Here is a 15537-nt window from a genome sequence, read left to right on the forward strand (position 1 = left end):
GAGGTTGGAAAAAAAATAAGGAGAAACAAAACCATAAGAAAAAGAATAAAAAATGAAACAAACACTAAAACCAGATTAAAGTCCTCTTTGATTAACGGAAGTAACCAGTTAATTGAGAAACTATACCCAGAATAAGATCGACCGATAATGGTTGTTGTACAATTATCAATTTGAGTCATGAGTTATTGTACGCAAAAACATGCAAATCACTGCTCTATTGCTACTTTCTTTCAGGTCGCGATATCTATGGTGTTCATGGTAGTCTATATATACCATATAACTATCCATATATGGTATTTTAGCCGTTCATATGCTTTATAAATGTGTTTAAAGCTAAGAAATTTGACTTGTATTCTGAAATGGAGGGAGCATATCTGACGCTAGTTGTCTATCCTGTGTTGAGCAACCATCCATGAATTAGTTCAGCAAGTGGTGCTGCAAATTACACTTTAATTCCAGCATAGTGTTTCAGAGAACAGTAAATGTGCTTGTGCGCTAATTTCCCAACATAGATAGACAGAAAGATTATAATCGTGTGCATCTAGATGTGGAGGTCGGACACTATTTAACTTCCATTCCCCCCTCGAAAACAAAGAAGTATATATATAACGTATAGATTAGGAGTTATCAAAGTTTATAAATCATCATGTGACCTAGAGTATGGTAAAAATGACACAAGCAAAGATACTTGCAAATATGTGTATATACTCGAAGTATAGTGTATGAATAGGTCAAGCAACTAATTAAGTTCTTTGTCACGTACTCACCTCACGTCTAGAAAAACTTACAAATGCTCTTATCAGTTATCACATTAGCCAGACTAGTTTAAAATACCTCGATCAATATATCTATATATACATTCACATGGACGTAGATATATAGATGGATCATATCACGTATAGCCAGGGTGTTCGATCAGTTGGGTATGAGCTTGAAGTGGGGCTTCTGCATGGACGGGGTTGGGTCGTAGGTGCCGTAGTCACTGGTGGTGACGTCCTTGAGCATCCGGGAGTGCACAGGCTGTGCCATAGCTGCTTCGTCCTGGGCCTCTCCTTGCTGACCAAGAGACTCCTCCTGATCTACAATGAAGCTCGGCCGCTGTCTCCCTGAAAACAGCAAAATCATCCATCAAACCTTGTAAAAAAACTAAGAACCCAGAAGAAAGTGCATCTGTTTTCTCATGACCCAGACCCACAGGCACAGCATGCGTGGATCACCTAATTAATTAAGCCGCAGCTCGACATCTAGCTTGTTCCCTTCAATCTCTTGATGCATTTGTAACAGTAAGAAAACAAAAATACATGCCGTGGCCATGTGCGCTAGGACCTAGGCAGGAACTGCACTGCACTATACTCTACATCACATGTAGATGCAAGGGTTTGAAGCAGCAGGAAACCAGATCAAGAACTTCTTAGATTCTTCGTCCAAAAGGGATTTACTGGCTATCTAGAACGAAGGACAAGACAGTCACACGAACCTGCCAGGGAAGTGGAGAGCAGCAGGGCGAAGAAGGCGAGGGCGAAGAGGGAGGCGGATCTCCGGGGCATCCCCATCTCCGGGTTACTCACGCGATGCATGCGCTCTCCCTCCCTCAGTAGTAACGCATGGAAGGCGTGAACCAGCGTCAGACGCTCGAGGTGAAGGTGAAGCAGAGGCCTCTTCTTCCACCTAGAAAGCAGAATATATAACTGGGTAGTTAGGCAATGCCTTACGCGCGGCGCGACAAATAATGCGAATCCCACTCACTGCCTCTGAGCAAGTTCCAAAGGGATGATGTAGGAATTTCGATATTTTTCATTTGTTTTGATTGGGGCAAAAGTGGAGGGCCGGCAGGTTCCGTATGGAGTTTTCAGGGCGGTTGGTCACCGTGGTCGCTTGCTCATTTTCAGTTCTGGTACGGTGGTGGTTATTACCAGGCAGTGGCTGACAAGTGCACCATGCCAAATGGCTTCTTTTGGTTAAAAACTAGGTGTGTTCTGCACTGTTTTTCTTTCCTTTTTCTGGCGCTGCTTTGCCGCGTGTTTTAGGGGACTGGCTAAGCTAATTAAGTGGTCTCTGGCTCTGGTTAGTGCCACCGGTGGTTGCATGACTAAAAGCCGGTCGTATTTGCAGGACGGATTCCCGGGTTCAGAATCAGATACCGATCGGCTTTCATCCATCAACATGCACGTTGCTACTTGTGGTAACTTAACTCTAGGGCCTTTAGGAGCATACCATGTGCTGAAAGCATAGCGCGCCAAGTTTCTCCTCAGATCCAGCAAGCCTAGCATGCATCTCTTTCAGAAATCCACCACCATGACACACCCTAAATCGGCTCTACACACCCAAGCAGGCAATTCATCTTTGGCTTGCAGGAAAGGTAAATCGATCCTTGACGCCGTTTCTCGGGCCAACATTTTTGTCGTGACCGATGAACCGGGGAATCATACGAGATAAAAAGCAAACCATTGACATGGTTCCAAAGAAAAGCAAACCACCTTTGAGTGTTAAAAATGGCAAGTAGGCTGAGATGAGGGTAACAGCAGTGGGACAGTGTACTGCATTGTTCAGGGTGTGTGCGTGGATCACATACATAGGGCTAGACAATGGGCAGTGCTCAGGCATGTCCTCTCTCTGTCACCATGCTTTCAGTCGGTTAGCATATTCCATCTCCATGCCATAGGAACAGCTGAAAGGTAAATCCATCGACCCGACGCTCCTCGGTCGCGTGACGGAACAGAAACTGCGAGACAGCAAGGAGAATTTCAAAACCTGATTTGAGTGGAGATAGTGCTGCTGATGATGCCCAGGTAGAAAGTAGCAGGCAAGCACACTGTGGTCAGGAGCCAGTACCAGTAGTGGAGCATAAAGCCAGAGCACCACTACGAGCATACACACAAAGTATTCGATCGGATGTCGTCTTTACGGGCGAGCAGACACTAATTAGACACACTGGTTGGCGACGGCAAAGCCATGGCCGTGCTTTTGGTTTTCCTTTAATTTGCTTTGCCACCCCCTCCTCCTGTGATCCATTCATCTTTGGGTGTAGCTAAAGAGATGGTTGGGTGTGATCAGGGAACTGCGTGTGGGGCTGCGAGATTTGGACCTGACAGTTTTAGGAGCACTCAGTGGGCATCATGGGATCAAAGCTGCTTTTGTTTCTGTCTAGTGCGTTGGGGCAGACCAAGCACTGGTGGTCGACGATGCATGCTTTAATCCTTGCGTGGTTTCATGGGCGCAAAGAATGCCAGCGGCAAACATGCAAGATTAAAGGTACCCATGACCTCAACGGTCAGTTCTGCTCGACTGACTGTTGAGGTGGGTAGTACACTTGATTAGTACTAGTAACCAAAAATCCATCAACGCATATTTATCAGGAGGTTATGACAGTCAAGTCAGCAAAACGAGCACATTCATTATCAAGGCAAACTTGAAGTAGTCACCTGCATATTCTCCATATCATATGCGTTGACTCCTACAAAATAAGTTCCAGCGATGCAAAGTTGAAGTTGACTTATTCCATGAAACATGTATGTGAATATCTTTATCATTCTGGAAACAGGTGGATTGCATCTCTCACCCTCAAATCCTTGACAACACATTCAAATTCGAAATATTCAAACGATAAACCTGGAAGTTTGAGGAAAAGGTGTTTCTTTCTTGTCAAGTTGTCATACAAGTTCATTCTGACGATATTCCCAGCATATCCATCAGAGGACCCAACACCTGTCTGCAAAATATGTGTTGGATATAATTGATCATTTGCAAGAAATATATCTGCGGTTGCAGCATAAAGATTAAGGGATATTTATGAAGGAATTTCATAAAATATAGCAAATGTTCTAGCAAAATGCATCGGCAAGTAGAAAAGAAACAGATAAGTTTTTGGCATCAACTGCAAAAAGGCGAGTGCAGTGCCCTTCAGTTTGCAAATATCACATAAAATTTACAATCCAATCAATTTAGTGTATACATTCACTTTACATTTTACCAGGCATAATTTGGAAATAATTTATGGTAAACCAGTAAATGAATAAATCAGACAAAAATAGTAACTAAGTTTGTACTACAAAGTTAGAAAATCTAAGAAAATGCTTACAATCAGAAATTAGTTAACCAAGTTCTCCTATCATGCAAGTAATGTCCCTGCAAACCATGTAGTTTGAATCCACAACTTCAAACCATGTAAACTATCACTAGTACAAAACGGGGTTTTGTGGTGGTTTTGGTACACAATCCTCAGGCGGTTTTGTCTACTGTCTCTAGCAAACCAGAGCTACTACTCGTATTATTGGAGGTGGTTGAGAAACCAACTGGGGAAATACCTACCTGAACAGTCAATTCTTGCGACAGAACAGACTAGAATGATTTGCAATCTCAGTAGCCTCGGCTCGAAGTTTCAAAACTTGTCAAAATGTCAAGTTTTAGTAGTTCAAACTTGGTGAAGTTTCAAAACTTGTCTAAATGTATTCAAAAGTGGGTTTGCTTCAAAACCCTCGTGACAAGTAACATGATTATGCAAACAAAATATAAATTGGATTTTCGATTCAAAAGATATGATAAATTCAAATTTAGAAGTCAAAAGGGAAAAGCAAGGGAGGTGGGGTGAGCAGAGCATGCACTCTCTGCCAAATGTTTTTTTTGCGAGTAACTCTCCGCCAAATGTTGTACAAAAAACTGCATGCATGGAGTAATTGGACTCTAATAACAAAACAAGTTTCCGAATCTTGACACAATCATGTGGCTACATGCATGCTCGCACACGCCCATGCTACAAATCGTCTCCCAAGGAGGACATCTCATTGCAGCCACTAGATAAATTCGCCTCTCGTCTAGCCGAGAGTGGTAATTTCTTCAACATAATAAGTGCCAAGAAAAATATTGTGGACAACCGAACCTCCCTTTGAATGATGGACTAGGACCCAAGCAACTTCCACGTCATCATAGGGGCTAGCGTGGATGGTTGTGATTCACCGAGATCTTCTCTTAAGGCTTTCATGGTATCTATTTTTCTTCTTTGTCAATTTTTTCTTACCTCTCTGTCATTCGAACTTCTCGACAAAGTCTCATCACGGGCATATCCATAGAGCTATGCCTCTTCTGCCCCTCGTAAAACCTAGGTACTTAAGGTTTCCCAAGCCCTCTTAGAACACATCTCCTTTGAAGTGGCTAGCTAGCCTTAGCTGCTTCATCGAGGTCCACCTTAAAAGCAAGACATTGACATGCAAACATAGCATGGGAAAGAAATTCGAAAGCAATGAGCGAATTTCTTGGCATCTCGTCAAGTGATTGTGGGCCTCGCCATTCACGTGGTTACTAAAATCAAGCATGTTTCTGTAATCGAGGAGGCTTCAGAGGCCCTTGGTCTCGCTCAGCATCTCGTCCCCTCAAATATGTTGTATGTAATTTTTGGGGTTTATTTGGAGGTTGTTGCCTCCTTGTTCTCTTGTTCCCATTTCTTGGCCATGAGTGGCGGAGCTAGAGCAAGGCGAGTGGATCGTGGCCCGCCCAGCCCATGTTTTTTTAATTGTACACCTACTTTTGGGCCATGAAAAAACAAGGACAATACTTATTTCCTCCAGTCGGCCTGCCCAACTACTTGGGCCAAGCTCCGCTAATGTTGGCCATGTCGGCATACCCTATAGTATGCAAATGGTTGAGTGCATGTTTAGTTGGCGAGTTCCTTATGTGCCAATATTTTCACTTGGAATTCCTTGGTGGTCTTCTACCGCACGAATTCATCCAACACTTCGTCCTTAATATATGGGCATTGGCCAAAGGGCAAAAAATATAGATCAATGTTACTTCGTCACCAATGTATTCTTCGATCCACTACTTGAATGCATTTGAAGTAGTCAAAATATAGTTGCTCGTTCGGCAGGCTTCTCGTGTTCATCTTTTAAGCGGAAGTATCCCATGATCTCTTTAATGATGTCCATGCGTTGATTCTTGACACACTTCTAGTGATAAACGGTGAAGTGCACTCATCCTATCATTATCTAGTGAAGTCATAACCTCATTGAACCTATTGATTGTGGACCCTCGCATGATTGTTTTGTTTAGTAGGAAATGATAGTCTAGATGACGAATGAGAGCCGTACTATCCCTCCACAAGCGTCAAATGTAAAAAAAGTAATTAGTTCATGTTATACACTTATAAGTGATTAAATCTAAATATTTGGTATATATTTAAAGCAAAATTTGAACATTAAGAGTTATATTATGTAATATTATGTCCACTAACCATTATATTCACAAAACCCATAAATATATACACTGAATTAAATCTGTCATATCTACAAAATCATTTATATCGAGAAATATATACAGTGAATCCATCCTATCAACAACTATATCCATTAATTATACAAAAGAAACTATATCCACTAATCATATAAAAACTATAAAGAGTATCCACCAATCATATGACTGAATACAGTAATCATAAACTAATGCACCAAATCCATCTTATCAACAACTATATCCACTAAGCATACAAAAAATTATGAACTATAAATACATGATAATACAATACATATAAGTGCTTCTAGCTCCCCCCTTTGTCCGTGGTGGGCAAGGGAGATTGCATCTCCGACGTCGTAGCATCAGCTTTGTGGCTGGTTTGGTAAAAGAGTTGGCAACATGTTCATTAGAAGATATGAACCAAACATCGAGAGCTTTGAGTGCAATCTTCTCTCAGGAAAATAAAATCGAATTCATTGTGTGTTGTGTGTTGTCAGTGTGAACCATCACCTAGGTTATCACACCACAACATCGACACTTGGGAAGTAGGATATCACCTCCTTAAGAAGTGACTGAATTTAAGTTACTTCAGCAGCATTATTTACACGGGTCTTATATTCTTCTTCTTCACTGGAACGGAAGGAGACTGTTGGCAACTTTCTTGAGGTCCAACATATAAAAGGATGGCCCAAAATACAATGCAAAGCTGAATGATCACTAGATTAATAATCTTGGGAATTAAGCTTTTCACATCTTCTGGAGAATTCAAATTTACAACCCTAAATGTACACACAACTTTGTTCGAATCATTTTTGCAAAAAAAAAAATCGCTCCAATCTAACCAGAGTTGGTATCGGTGGCTCTTTCGATGATATGACAATGTGAGACACAAAGCACACACTATTAAAAATCCAAAGTTCACACTAACAATGATGAAACTCAAAATTATTCTTCCTTTTCACATATCAACGATATAAATCAACAAAATTATGGATTAAATTCTATTGAATGCTATAAAAGTTGAGAATCAAACCTGTATTCTTAGTAGGAAAACAAAAAGATTGAGAAATTGGGGTGCTCAAGTTAGGGTTGTTGATTAGTGAGGCAAGATATGGCCACAGTGACGAGTGCAGATTTTTGGAGGTCGAGCTCTAGTGAGCTCGGTATTTTGAAAATATGAAAAAGGCATATTTAAAAGTTTGAAACAATTCTGAAAAATATATATCCATGGAAACATGTAAGTATTCCACAAGAACGTGTTAAATTTCGTCAAAAAGTGTTGTGATTTGTAGGCTGTACAAAAAAACAAAATTCTAGCCCAATAACAAAAATGAAAGGCCCATTTAAAAATGCATATTTGTCTTTTTCTGTAAGCCACATGTAAAATTATAATGCTGCAAAATTTTGCACATACGTAATCTGCACGTGTGTTGAAAAATAAATTTGGAAACTTTGTGCACCGAAAAAATAAAATTTGAAAACGAGCTCATTGAAGCTCGGCCTTCGTTGGCATTTTTCGCACAGTGACCGCCTATTGGACGTATGTATGCGCCAATAGGCTGAGTAATGGGCCTGCCTGTTCTGGCGATGGCTCACTTGAACGATTTTCCTCTTTTTTCTTTTGGAAAACTGGCTGTTGGATTTTTCTCTTCGGGTTTTTCCTTTTTTTCTTTCTAAAAGAATATTCGGTGTATTTTTAAAGGCAATGTGTGTATTAAATATTTGTTCCACATGTGTTTAAAAATCACCATAGATTTGTTTTTAGTTTGTATTAGAAAATGTTCACATTGTATATTAGAAAAAAGTTCATCGTACCATAAAAAAATCCTCCATATAATATAAAAATGTCATCATATATTCGAAAAGACACTTTTCAATACAATATGTTCAGTTCGTATTAATAAAATATTCACCGTGTAATTAAGAAAAGGAAAAAATAAAAATGGAAGTAAAAAACCCATAAGAGAAAATAATAAACATAAAACCGTAAAAAATGAAAACAAAAACCAACTGGAAAACCAAACAAATAACATGCAATAGCTTATTGCAAGATATATGCACCTCTCACCTCTAGCATCCGCGCACATAGGCTGGACGAGCAAGGGCGCAATGAGTAACGATTCTCTTTATAGGACTTGCCTTCAGTGCGCACTTTCTTTCTGGTTTCCAACTGTTTCCTGTTTGGTTCGGTTTTCTTACAATTTTAATTTAATTTTTATTTCCTCTTTTTCTTCTCCTTATTTGTTGTTTTTCTTTGCAGGTTTCACCGGTTTCCTTTCATTTTGTTGTTTCACTTTATTCTTTTACATTTTATTATGCATTTTGCATTTTCTTTTCAAATACATGTCTACTTTTTTTAATACAGGTTATACATTTTCCGTATAGATGTGGAATATTTTTATGCACATATTAAACATTTTTCAAATACATGCTTGAATCATTATGTGAGTACATATTAAATATTTCTCAAATGCACACAAAAATATTTTTGAATGCTATGAATTTTTTTATTAAATTCTGCAAACATGGTATAAACTTTATTTTGAAAATTTTACAAACATATTTTTTGAAACGTGTGAACAATTTTTAAAGTTTCCATGTAATTTTTTTTGAATGATATGAAGCATTTACTTAAATTTCGTGAACCTTTTTTTCCATTGTATAAAAATATATCAAACATATTAATTTATCCTAACACTTTTTACATTTCAAAAAAAAATCCTGAACTCTTTTTAGAAACTCAGGAACATTTTTGAAGTGTACAAATATTTTTTAACGGCGCGCAAATAAAAAAAGTACGTTGCATTATTATTTTTTCATATTCACAGGTGGAATCTTAAATAGGAGTATTTATAGATGAATAATTTTTTTAAGTATATGCATTTAGAATATATAGAAATATTAAAAAAATGAATATAAGCTTACGTTCTTACCTGTCTGTCTGACGTTTGTGCGCCTGCCTGGTTATGGACCTGGCCATTTAGTGAGTGGCTGAGTCCAGCGAAACGGACGAGTCAAAGGCCCCTCCCTAAAAACCGTACTACTATAATATACTTTTTGTCAAAAAAACTATAATATACATTTGTATATTGACTTATATAATACTGATTTTTCTGGGGGGGTGGGGATTGGGTATGTGTCGCATGCCCTTGAATTAGTCTATCCCAAAAAAAACAAGTATTGCTTTCTAGCATTAGTTTACGGCACCAACAAATGCTACAAAGTTCTACTTGATTCTATCTCCAGAATTCATGACCGACTTTACAATACTGACCAAGTGATGAAGATGGTTATGCTTTATGAAAACATTTGCCAGGCTAGAGCTTTAAGAAAATTACGATATTCTAGTAAACTTTGGCGGTGGTTTTTTTTCCAGCATCACTTCTTAAGAGATCTTGCAAGACAAAGAAATACAGAAATGAATAGAAAGTAAAATGATTCAACTTTTTTTATTTTGATAAATATCTTTATTTAGGTAGTAACTAGGTGGTGAAGTTATTTGATTAAGTTTTCGAATTTAACCAACTGAACCTATTTTAATTTTTGATTATTTCAATGAGATAAATGTTGGGAAAATTAAGAATACCGGTATTTTTTTATTCCTTTCATTTATTCTTTAAGAAAGAAATGAGAATTGGTTTGGTGAATCAGAATTTTTTTTATATAAAATATTAAAGTAAAAGTTGCAATTTATTTTCTTGTGTAAAATACATATCAATAATCATGGGTAATCCCTCTTCTCCCACTTCCAGTTATGATGTCAGTGGGATTTGACATTATTTTTATTCCGACAACAATAAAAAAGATCTTCGTCGCATATGCGATCTTCCTAGTGTTTTGCTCTTAAGTATAGATATGGTATTCTTAGTTCAACTACTCAACAAATAAATGGAAGTTATATCTATCAATATATGTGGTCATGGGCCGTCAATAATGATTCTCGTATTAGAGTTGAATCGAGAGCACTTAGTAGCTTCACATGTCATTTCGGCGAAAGGATGGAAATCCTCTTCTATAAGCCACCATTTTTGGAATTTAAGACGGAGCTTGGGAGTAGTAGCTTCCGAGGTCCATCAATTTTCGATTTATAAACTGAGATTAGGTCAGGGTAAGTTGAATCAATGCAGGCTAAAATAGGAGCATGATCACTTATGATAATGGCAAGTCAAAAACATTAATTCAACTTTGTTTTGATTCAGTTATTGCTTAATACATGACTGTCTCTGGGATTACCCAGTTTTGAGATCCCCCTAAATAGTGAAAATGCGGAAAGACTAGGGCATCTCCAACACCGACCCCTCAAACCACCCGCATACGTCCGAACCATGTGGTCCGGACCATGGAAGCCATCCAACACGGTGCTGTATCGGTCCGCCGAGTGGTGTGGGTCATGTTTTGCCCGCATCTGGAACCAAATGTGTTTGGGGGGGGGGGGGCTTTGCGGGAGTACGGACACAAGACACATCAGACTCTTACACCCATGGCCCACCCAAAAGGAAGACAGAACCCGCACTTTTGTAGCCACCCGCCCTGTTTTCATGGCAAAATCCCCACTCTCTTCCTCCATACCGCCTCTCTTGACCCAATTCCCGCCCTTTTCTCCCACTCTCTTCCTCCCTCCCGCAGCGGAGGCATGGAATCGAAAGAGAGCCTGCTGGAGTTGGAGGTGGTGGAGGATCCCAGCATCACCATCACCCGGAAGATCAACTCGGCAACGCGGCAAAATCGCCGTGTCAAAGTGATACGTCTCCGACATATCTATAATTTTTTATTGTCTCATGCTATTATATTATCTATCTTGCATGTTTTATATGCATTTATATGCTATTTTATATGATTTTTGGGACTAACCTATTAACCTAGAGCCCAGTGCCAGTTTCTGTGTTTTCCTTGTTTTTGAGTTTCGCAGAAAAGAAATATCAAACGGAGTCCAATTAAGCTGAAACTTTACAATGATTTTTTATGGACCAAAAGAAGCCCACAGAGTACCAGAGATGCACCAGAGGAGTCCCGAGGCCACCACAAGGGTGGGGGGCGCCCCCCTAGGGCGCGTCCCCCGTCCTTATCGGCGCCTCATGGGTCCCCCTGACTTGTCCCCGATGCCAAAAAATCTTATAAATAGGGAAAACTCCAAAAATAAACCTAGATCAGGAGTTCCGCCGCTGCAAGCCTCTGTAGCCACCAAAAACCAATCGGGACCCTGTTCCGGCACCCTGCCGGAGAGGGAACTCATCACCGGTGGCCATCTTCATCATCCCGACGCTTTCCATGACGAGGAGGGAGTAGTTCACCCTCGGGGCTGAGGGTATGTACCAGTATCTATGTGTTTGATCTCTCTCTCGTGTTTTTGATATGGCACAATCTTGATGTACCGCGAACTTTGCTATTATAGTTGAATCATATGGTGTTTTTCCCCCTCTACCTTCTTGTAATGGATTGAGTTTTCCCTTTGAAGTTATCTTATCGGATTGAGTCTTTAAGGATTTGAGAACACTTGATGTATGTATTGCATGTGCTTATCTGTGGTGACAATGGGATATTCACATGATCCACTTGATGTATGTTTTGGTGATCAACTTGTGGGTTTTGTGACCTTGTGAACTTATGCATAGGGGTTGGCACACGTTCTCGTCGTGACTCTCCGGTAGAAACTTTGGGGCACTCTTTGAAGTTCTTTGTGTTGGTTTGAATAGATAAATCTGAGATTGTGTGATGCATATCGTATAATCAAACCTGCGGATACTTGTGGTGACATTGGAGTATCTAGGTGACATTAGGGTTTTGGTTGATGTGTATCTTGTTGGGGAACGTAGCATAAATTTAAAATTTTCCTACGTGTCACCAAGATCAATCTATGGAGTCATCTAGCAACGAGGGAGGATTGGATCTACATACCCTTGTAGATCGCGCGCGGAAGCGTTCAAGAGAACGGGGTTGATGGAGTCGTACTCGTCGTGATTCAAATCACCGATGATCCTAGCGCCGAACGGACGGCACCTCCGCGTTCAACACACGTACGGAACGGAGACGTCTCCCATGCCTTGATCCAGCAAGGAGGAGGGAGAGGTTGATGGAGATCCAGCAGCACGACGGCGTGGTGGAAGTAGCGGGATTCCAACAGGGCTTCGCAAAGCGCTGCGGGACGAGGTAGATGTGTCACGGGAGGGAGAGGGAGGCGCCAGGCCTTAGATTGGTTTGCTCCTCCTTTTTCCCCACTATATATAGGGCCAAGGGAGAGGGGGAGGCGCAGCCCTTGCCCCTTCTTCCAAGGAAGGGTGCGGCCAAGGGTGGGGAGGAGTCCATCCTCCCCAAGGCACCTCGGAGGTGCCTTCCCCTTTTAGGACTCTCCCCTTTTTTCCATCTCTTGGCGCATGGGCCTCTTGGGGCTGGTGCCCTTGGCCCATATAGGTCAAGGCACATCCCCTACAGCCCATGTGGCCCCCCGGGGCAGGTGGCCCCACCCGGTGGACCCCCGGGACCCTTCCGGTGGTCCCGGTACAATACCGGTGACCCCGAAACTTGTCCCGATGGCCGAAATAGCACTTCCTATATATAATTCATTACCTCCGGACCATTCCGGAACTCCTCGTGACGTCCGGGATCTCATCCGGGACTCCGAACAACATTCGGGTTACCGCATACTAATATCTCCATAACCCTAGCGTCACCGAACCTTAAGTGTGTAGACCCTACGGGTTCGGGAGACACGCAGACATGACCGAGACGTTCTCCGGTCAATAACCAACAGCGGGATCTGGATACCCATGATGGCTCCCACATGTTCCACGATGATCTCATCGGATGAACCACGATGTCAAGGACTTAATCAATCCCGTATACAATTCCCTTTGTCTATCGGTATGTTACTTGCCCGAGATTCGATCGTCGGTATCCTTATACCTTGTTCAATCTCGTTACCGGCAAGTCTCTTTACTCGTTCCGTAACACATCATCCCGTGATCAACTCTTTGGTCACATTGCGCATATGATGATGTCTTACCGAGTGGGCCCAGAGATACCTCTCCGCTTACACGGAGTGACAAATCCCAGTCTCGATTCGTGCCAACCCAACAGACACTTTCGGAGATACCTGTAATGCACCTTTATAGTCACCCAGTTACGTTGTGATGTTTGATACACCCAAAGCATTCCTACGGTATCCGGGAGTTGCACAATCTCATGGTCTAAGGAAATGATACTTGACATTAGAAAAGCTTTAGCATACGAACTACACGATCTAGTGCTATGCTTAGGATTGGGTCTTGTCCATCACATCATTCTCCTAATGATGTGATCCCGTTATCAACGACATCCAATGTCCATGGTTAGGAAACCGTAACCATCTATTGATCAACGAGCTAGTCAACTAGAGGCTTACTAGGGACATGGTGTTGTCTATGTATCCACACATGTATCTGAGTTTCCTATCAATACAATTATAGCATGGATAATAAACGATTATCATGAACAAGGAAATATAATAATAACCAATTTATTATTGCCTCTAGGGCATATTTCCAACATATCTTAAGGTGTTATTTTAGTGCGAACTCTAGGGCTGTTTGTGACACTTATAGAAATAGCCCAATATATCGATCACAAAGAATAACTTTGAGGTGGTTTCGTACCCTACAATAATCTCTTCGTTTGTTCTCCGCTATTAGTAACTTTGGAGTGATTCTTTGTTGCATGTTGAGGGATTGTTATATCATCTAATTATGTTATCATTGTTGAGAGAATTTGCACTAGTGAAAGTATGAACCCTAGACCTTGTTTCCAAACATTGCAATACCGTTTTCGCTCACTTTTGTTACTTGTTACCTTACTGTTTTTATATTTTCAGATTACAAAAACCTATATCTACCATCCATATTACACTTGTATCACCATCTCTTTTCCGAACTAGTGCACCTGTACAATTTACCATTGTATTGGGTGTGTTGGGGACACAAGAGATTCTTTGTTATTTGGTTGCAGGGTTGTTTGAGAGAGACCATCTTCATCCTACGCCTCCTACGGATTGATAAGCCTTAGGTCATCCGCTCGAGGGAAATTTGCTACTGTCCTACAAAACTCTGCGCGTGGAGGCCCAACATGAGTCTACAAGAAGAAGGTTGTGTAGTAGACATCACAAAGCGAAGGCCGCAAAGGAGGCAACCCTCGTGAAAGCGGAAGGCTGGTGGAGGGCGTGCTAATGGCATCTGTGGCGATGGGCGTGCTGGTCACGACCAGGGTCGCGGAGCGTAGATGGTGTCGCCCATCATCCAAATGCCATCATGACCGGAGCATTACAAGGCTTCATACTGCTACGCCACCAAGCAGCTTGGTAGGCAGTCCACGGCAACTGCCGCTGGGCAAGAGCCTTACATCGTCGACTTCAACGCAGCGCTGCTGCTCTTCTCGGAGTCTGCTTTGCCACAACTTGTCCGGGCGCGGACAGCAGGTGAGGAGCACATGGGTGCCCACACACTGTTCGCTGCTATGATTAAAGCCGGTGAGAAGGCGTACAACGATGCGGACACAGAGATGTTGGACAACATCCACGACGGCACCGGAGGAGGAGGAGGCTATGAGGACGGCCAGGTGGAAGACTCGAATCCCACCCAGTCCGGAAACTGCACCCACACGCAGCAAGGCTACTCCCAGGCCGCACACAGCAGACGGCATGGGCACACAACAGGAGGAGGATTGGGCCGCCGAACAAGCAGAGGAGGAGGAGGTGGAGGAGGATGAGGACGAAGAAGAAGAAGATGATCCGGATGGATTTGGCGGCGATAAGAAGAAGAAGGGTAGAGGAGAAAGCTTCAACATGAGGGAGGACGAGTTGTTGTGTGATGCATGGTTGGCCACTAGCCTCAATCCGATCCATCGCATGGAGCAAAAGGGCTCAACTTTTTGGGCCAACATTCACAAAATGGTTCCATGAACACAAGCATTTAGCGCCCTACTCCGATGCGGTCATCAGCAACTGTAACCCAAAGTCCCTCGACCATCGATGGTACACCATCCAAGGGGCCGCATCGAAGTATTGTGGCCACTTGGCACATCTCATCACACGGTGTCCTAATGGTGTCCGAATCACCGAGCAAGTAAGTTATTATCACTTGCCAGAAATGCATATTTGTGTTGATCAAATTGTAGCCCGATATGCTTTTGTTGATCATTGGCCGGATATGAATAGTTTAGGCACCGGATATGCATAGTTTGTTGATCATTGGCTGGATATGCATAGTTTTATTGATCACTAGCCGGACATGCGTAGTTTTGTTGATCACTAGCCGGATATGTAGCTGGATATACATAGTTTTGTTGATC

At 41.8% G+C, this 15537-nt stretch overlaps 1 protein-coding gene across 1 annotated transcript; it reads right to left on the minus strand.

Annotated features, from left to right (window-relative positions):
- Window positions 1-685: 685 nt before the first annotated feature.
- Window positions 686-1668, minus strand: LOC125528829 (protein CASPARIAN STRIP INTEGRITY FACTOR 1). The gene is made up of 2 exons (XM_048693267.2): window positions 1478-1668; window positions 686-1106 (listed from the first exon to the last, which is right to left on the minus strand). Exons 1-2 carry the CDS (start codon window positions 1575-1577, stop codon window positions 916-918), a joined length of 291 nt encoding a protein of 96 aa, XP_048549224.1. The 5' UTR covers window positions 1578-1668; the 3' UTR covers window positions 686-915.
- Window positions 1669-15537: the final 13869 nt, after the last annotated feature.

The sequence above is a fragment of the Triticum urartu genome, chromosome 1A (assembly GCF_056163025.1).
Source record: "Triticum urartu cultivar PI428250 chromosome 1A, HENAU_Tu73, whole genome shotgun sequence".
NCBI classification, from domain to species: Eukaryota; Viridiplantae; Streptophyta; class Magnoliopsida; order Poales; family Poaceae; genus Triticum; species Triticum urartu.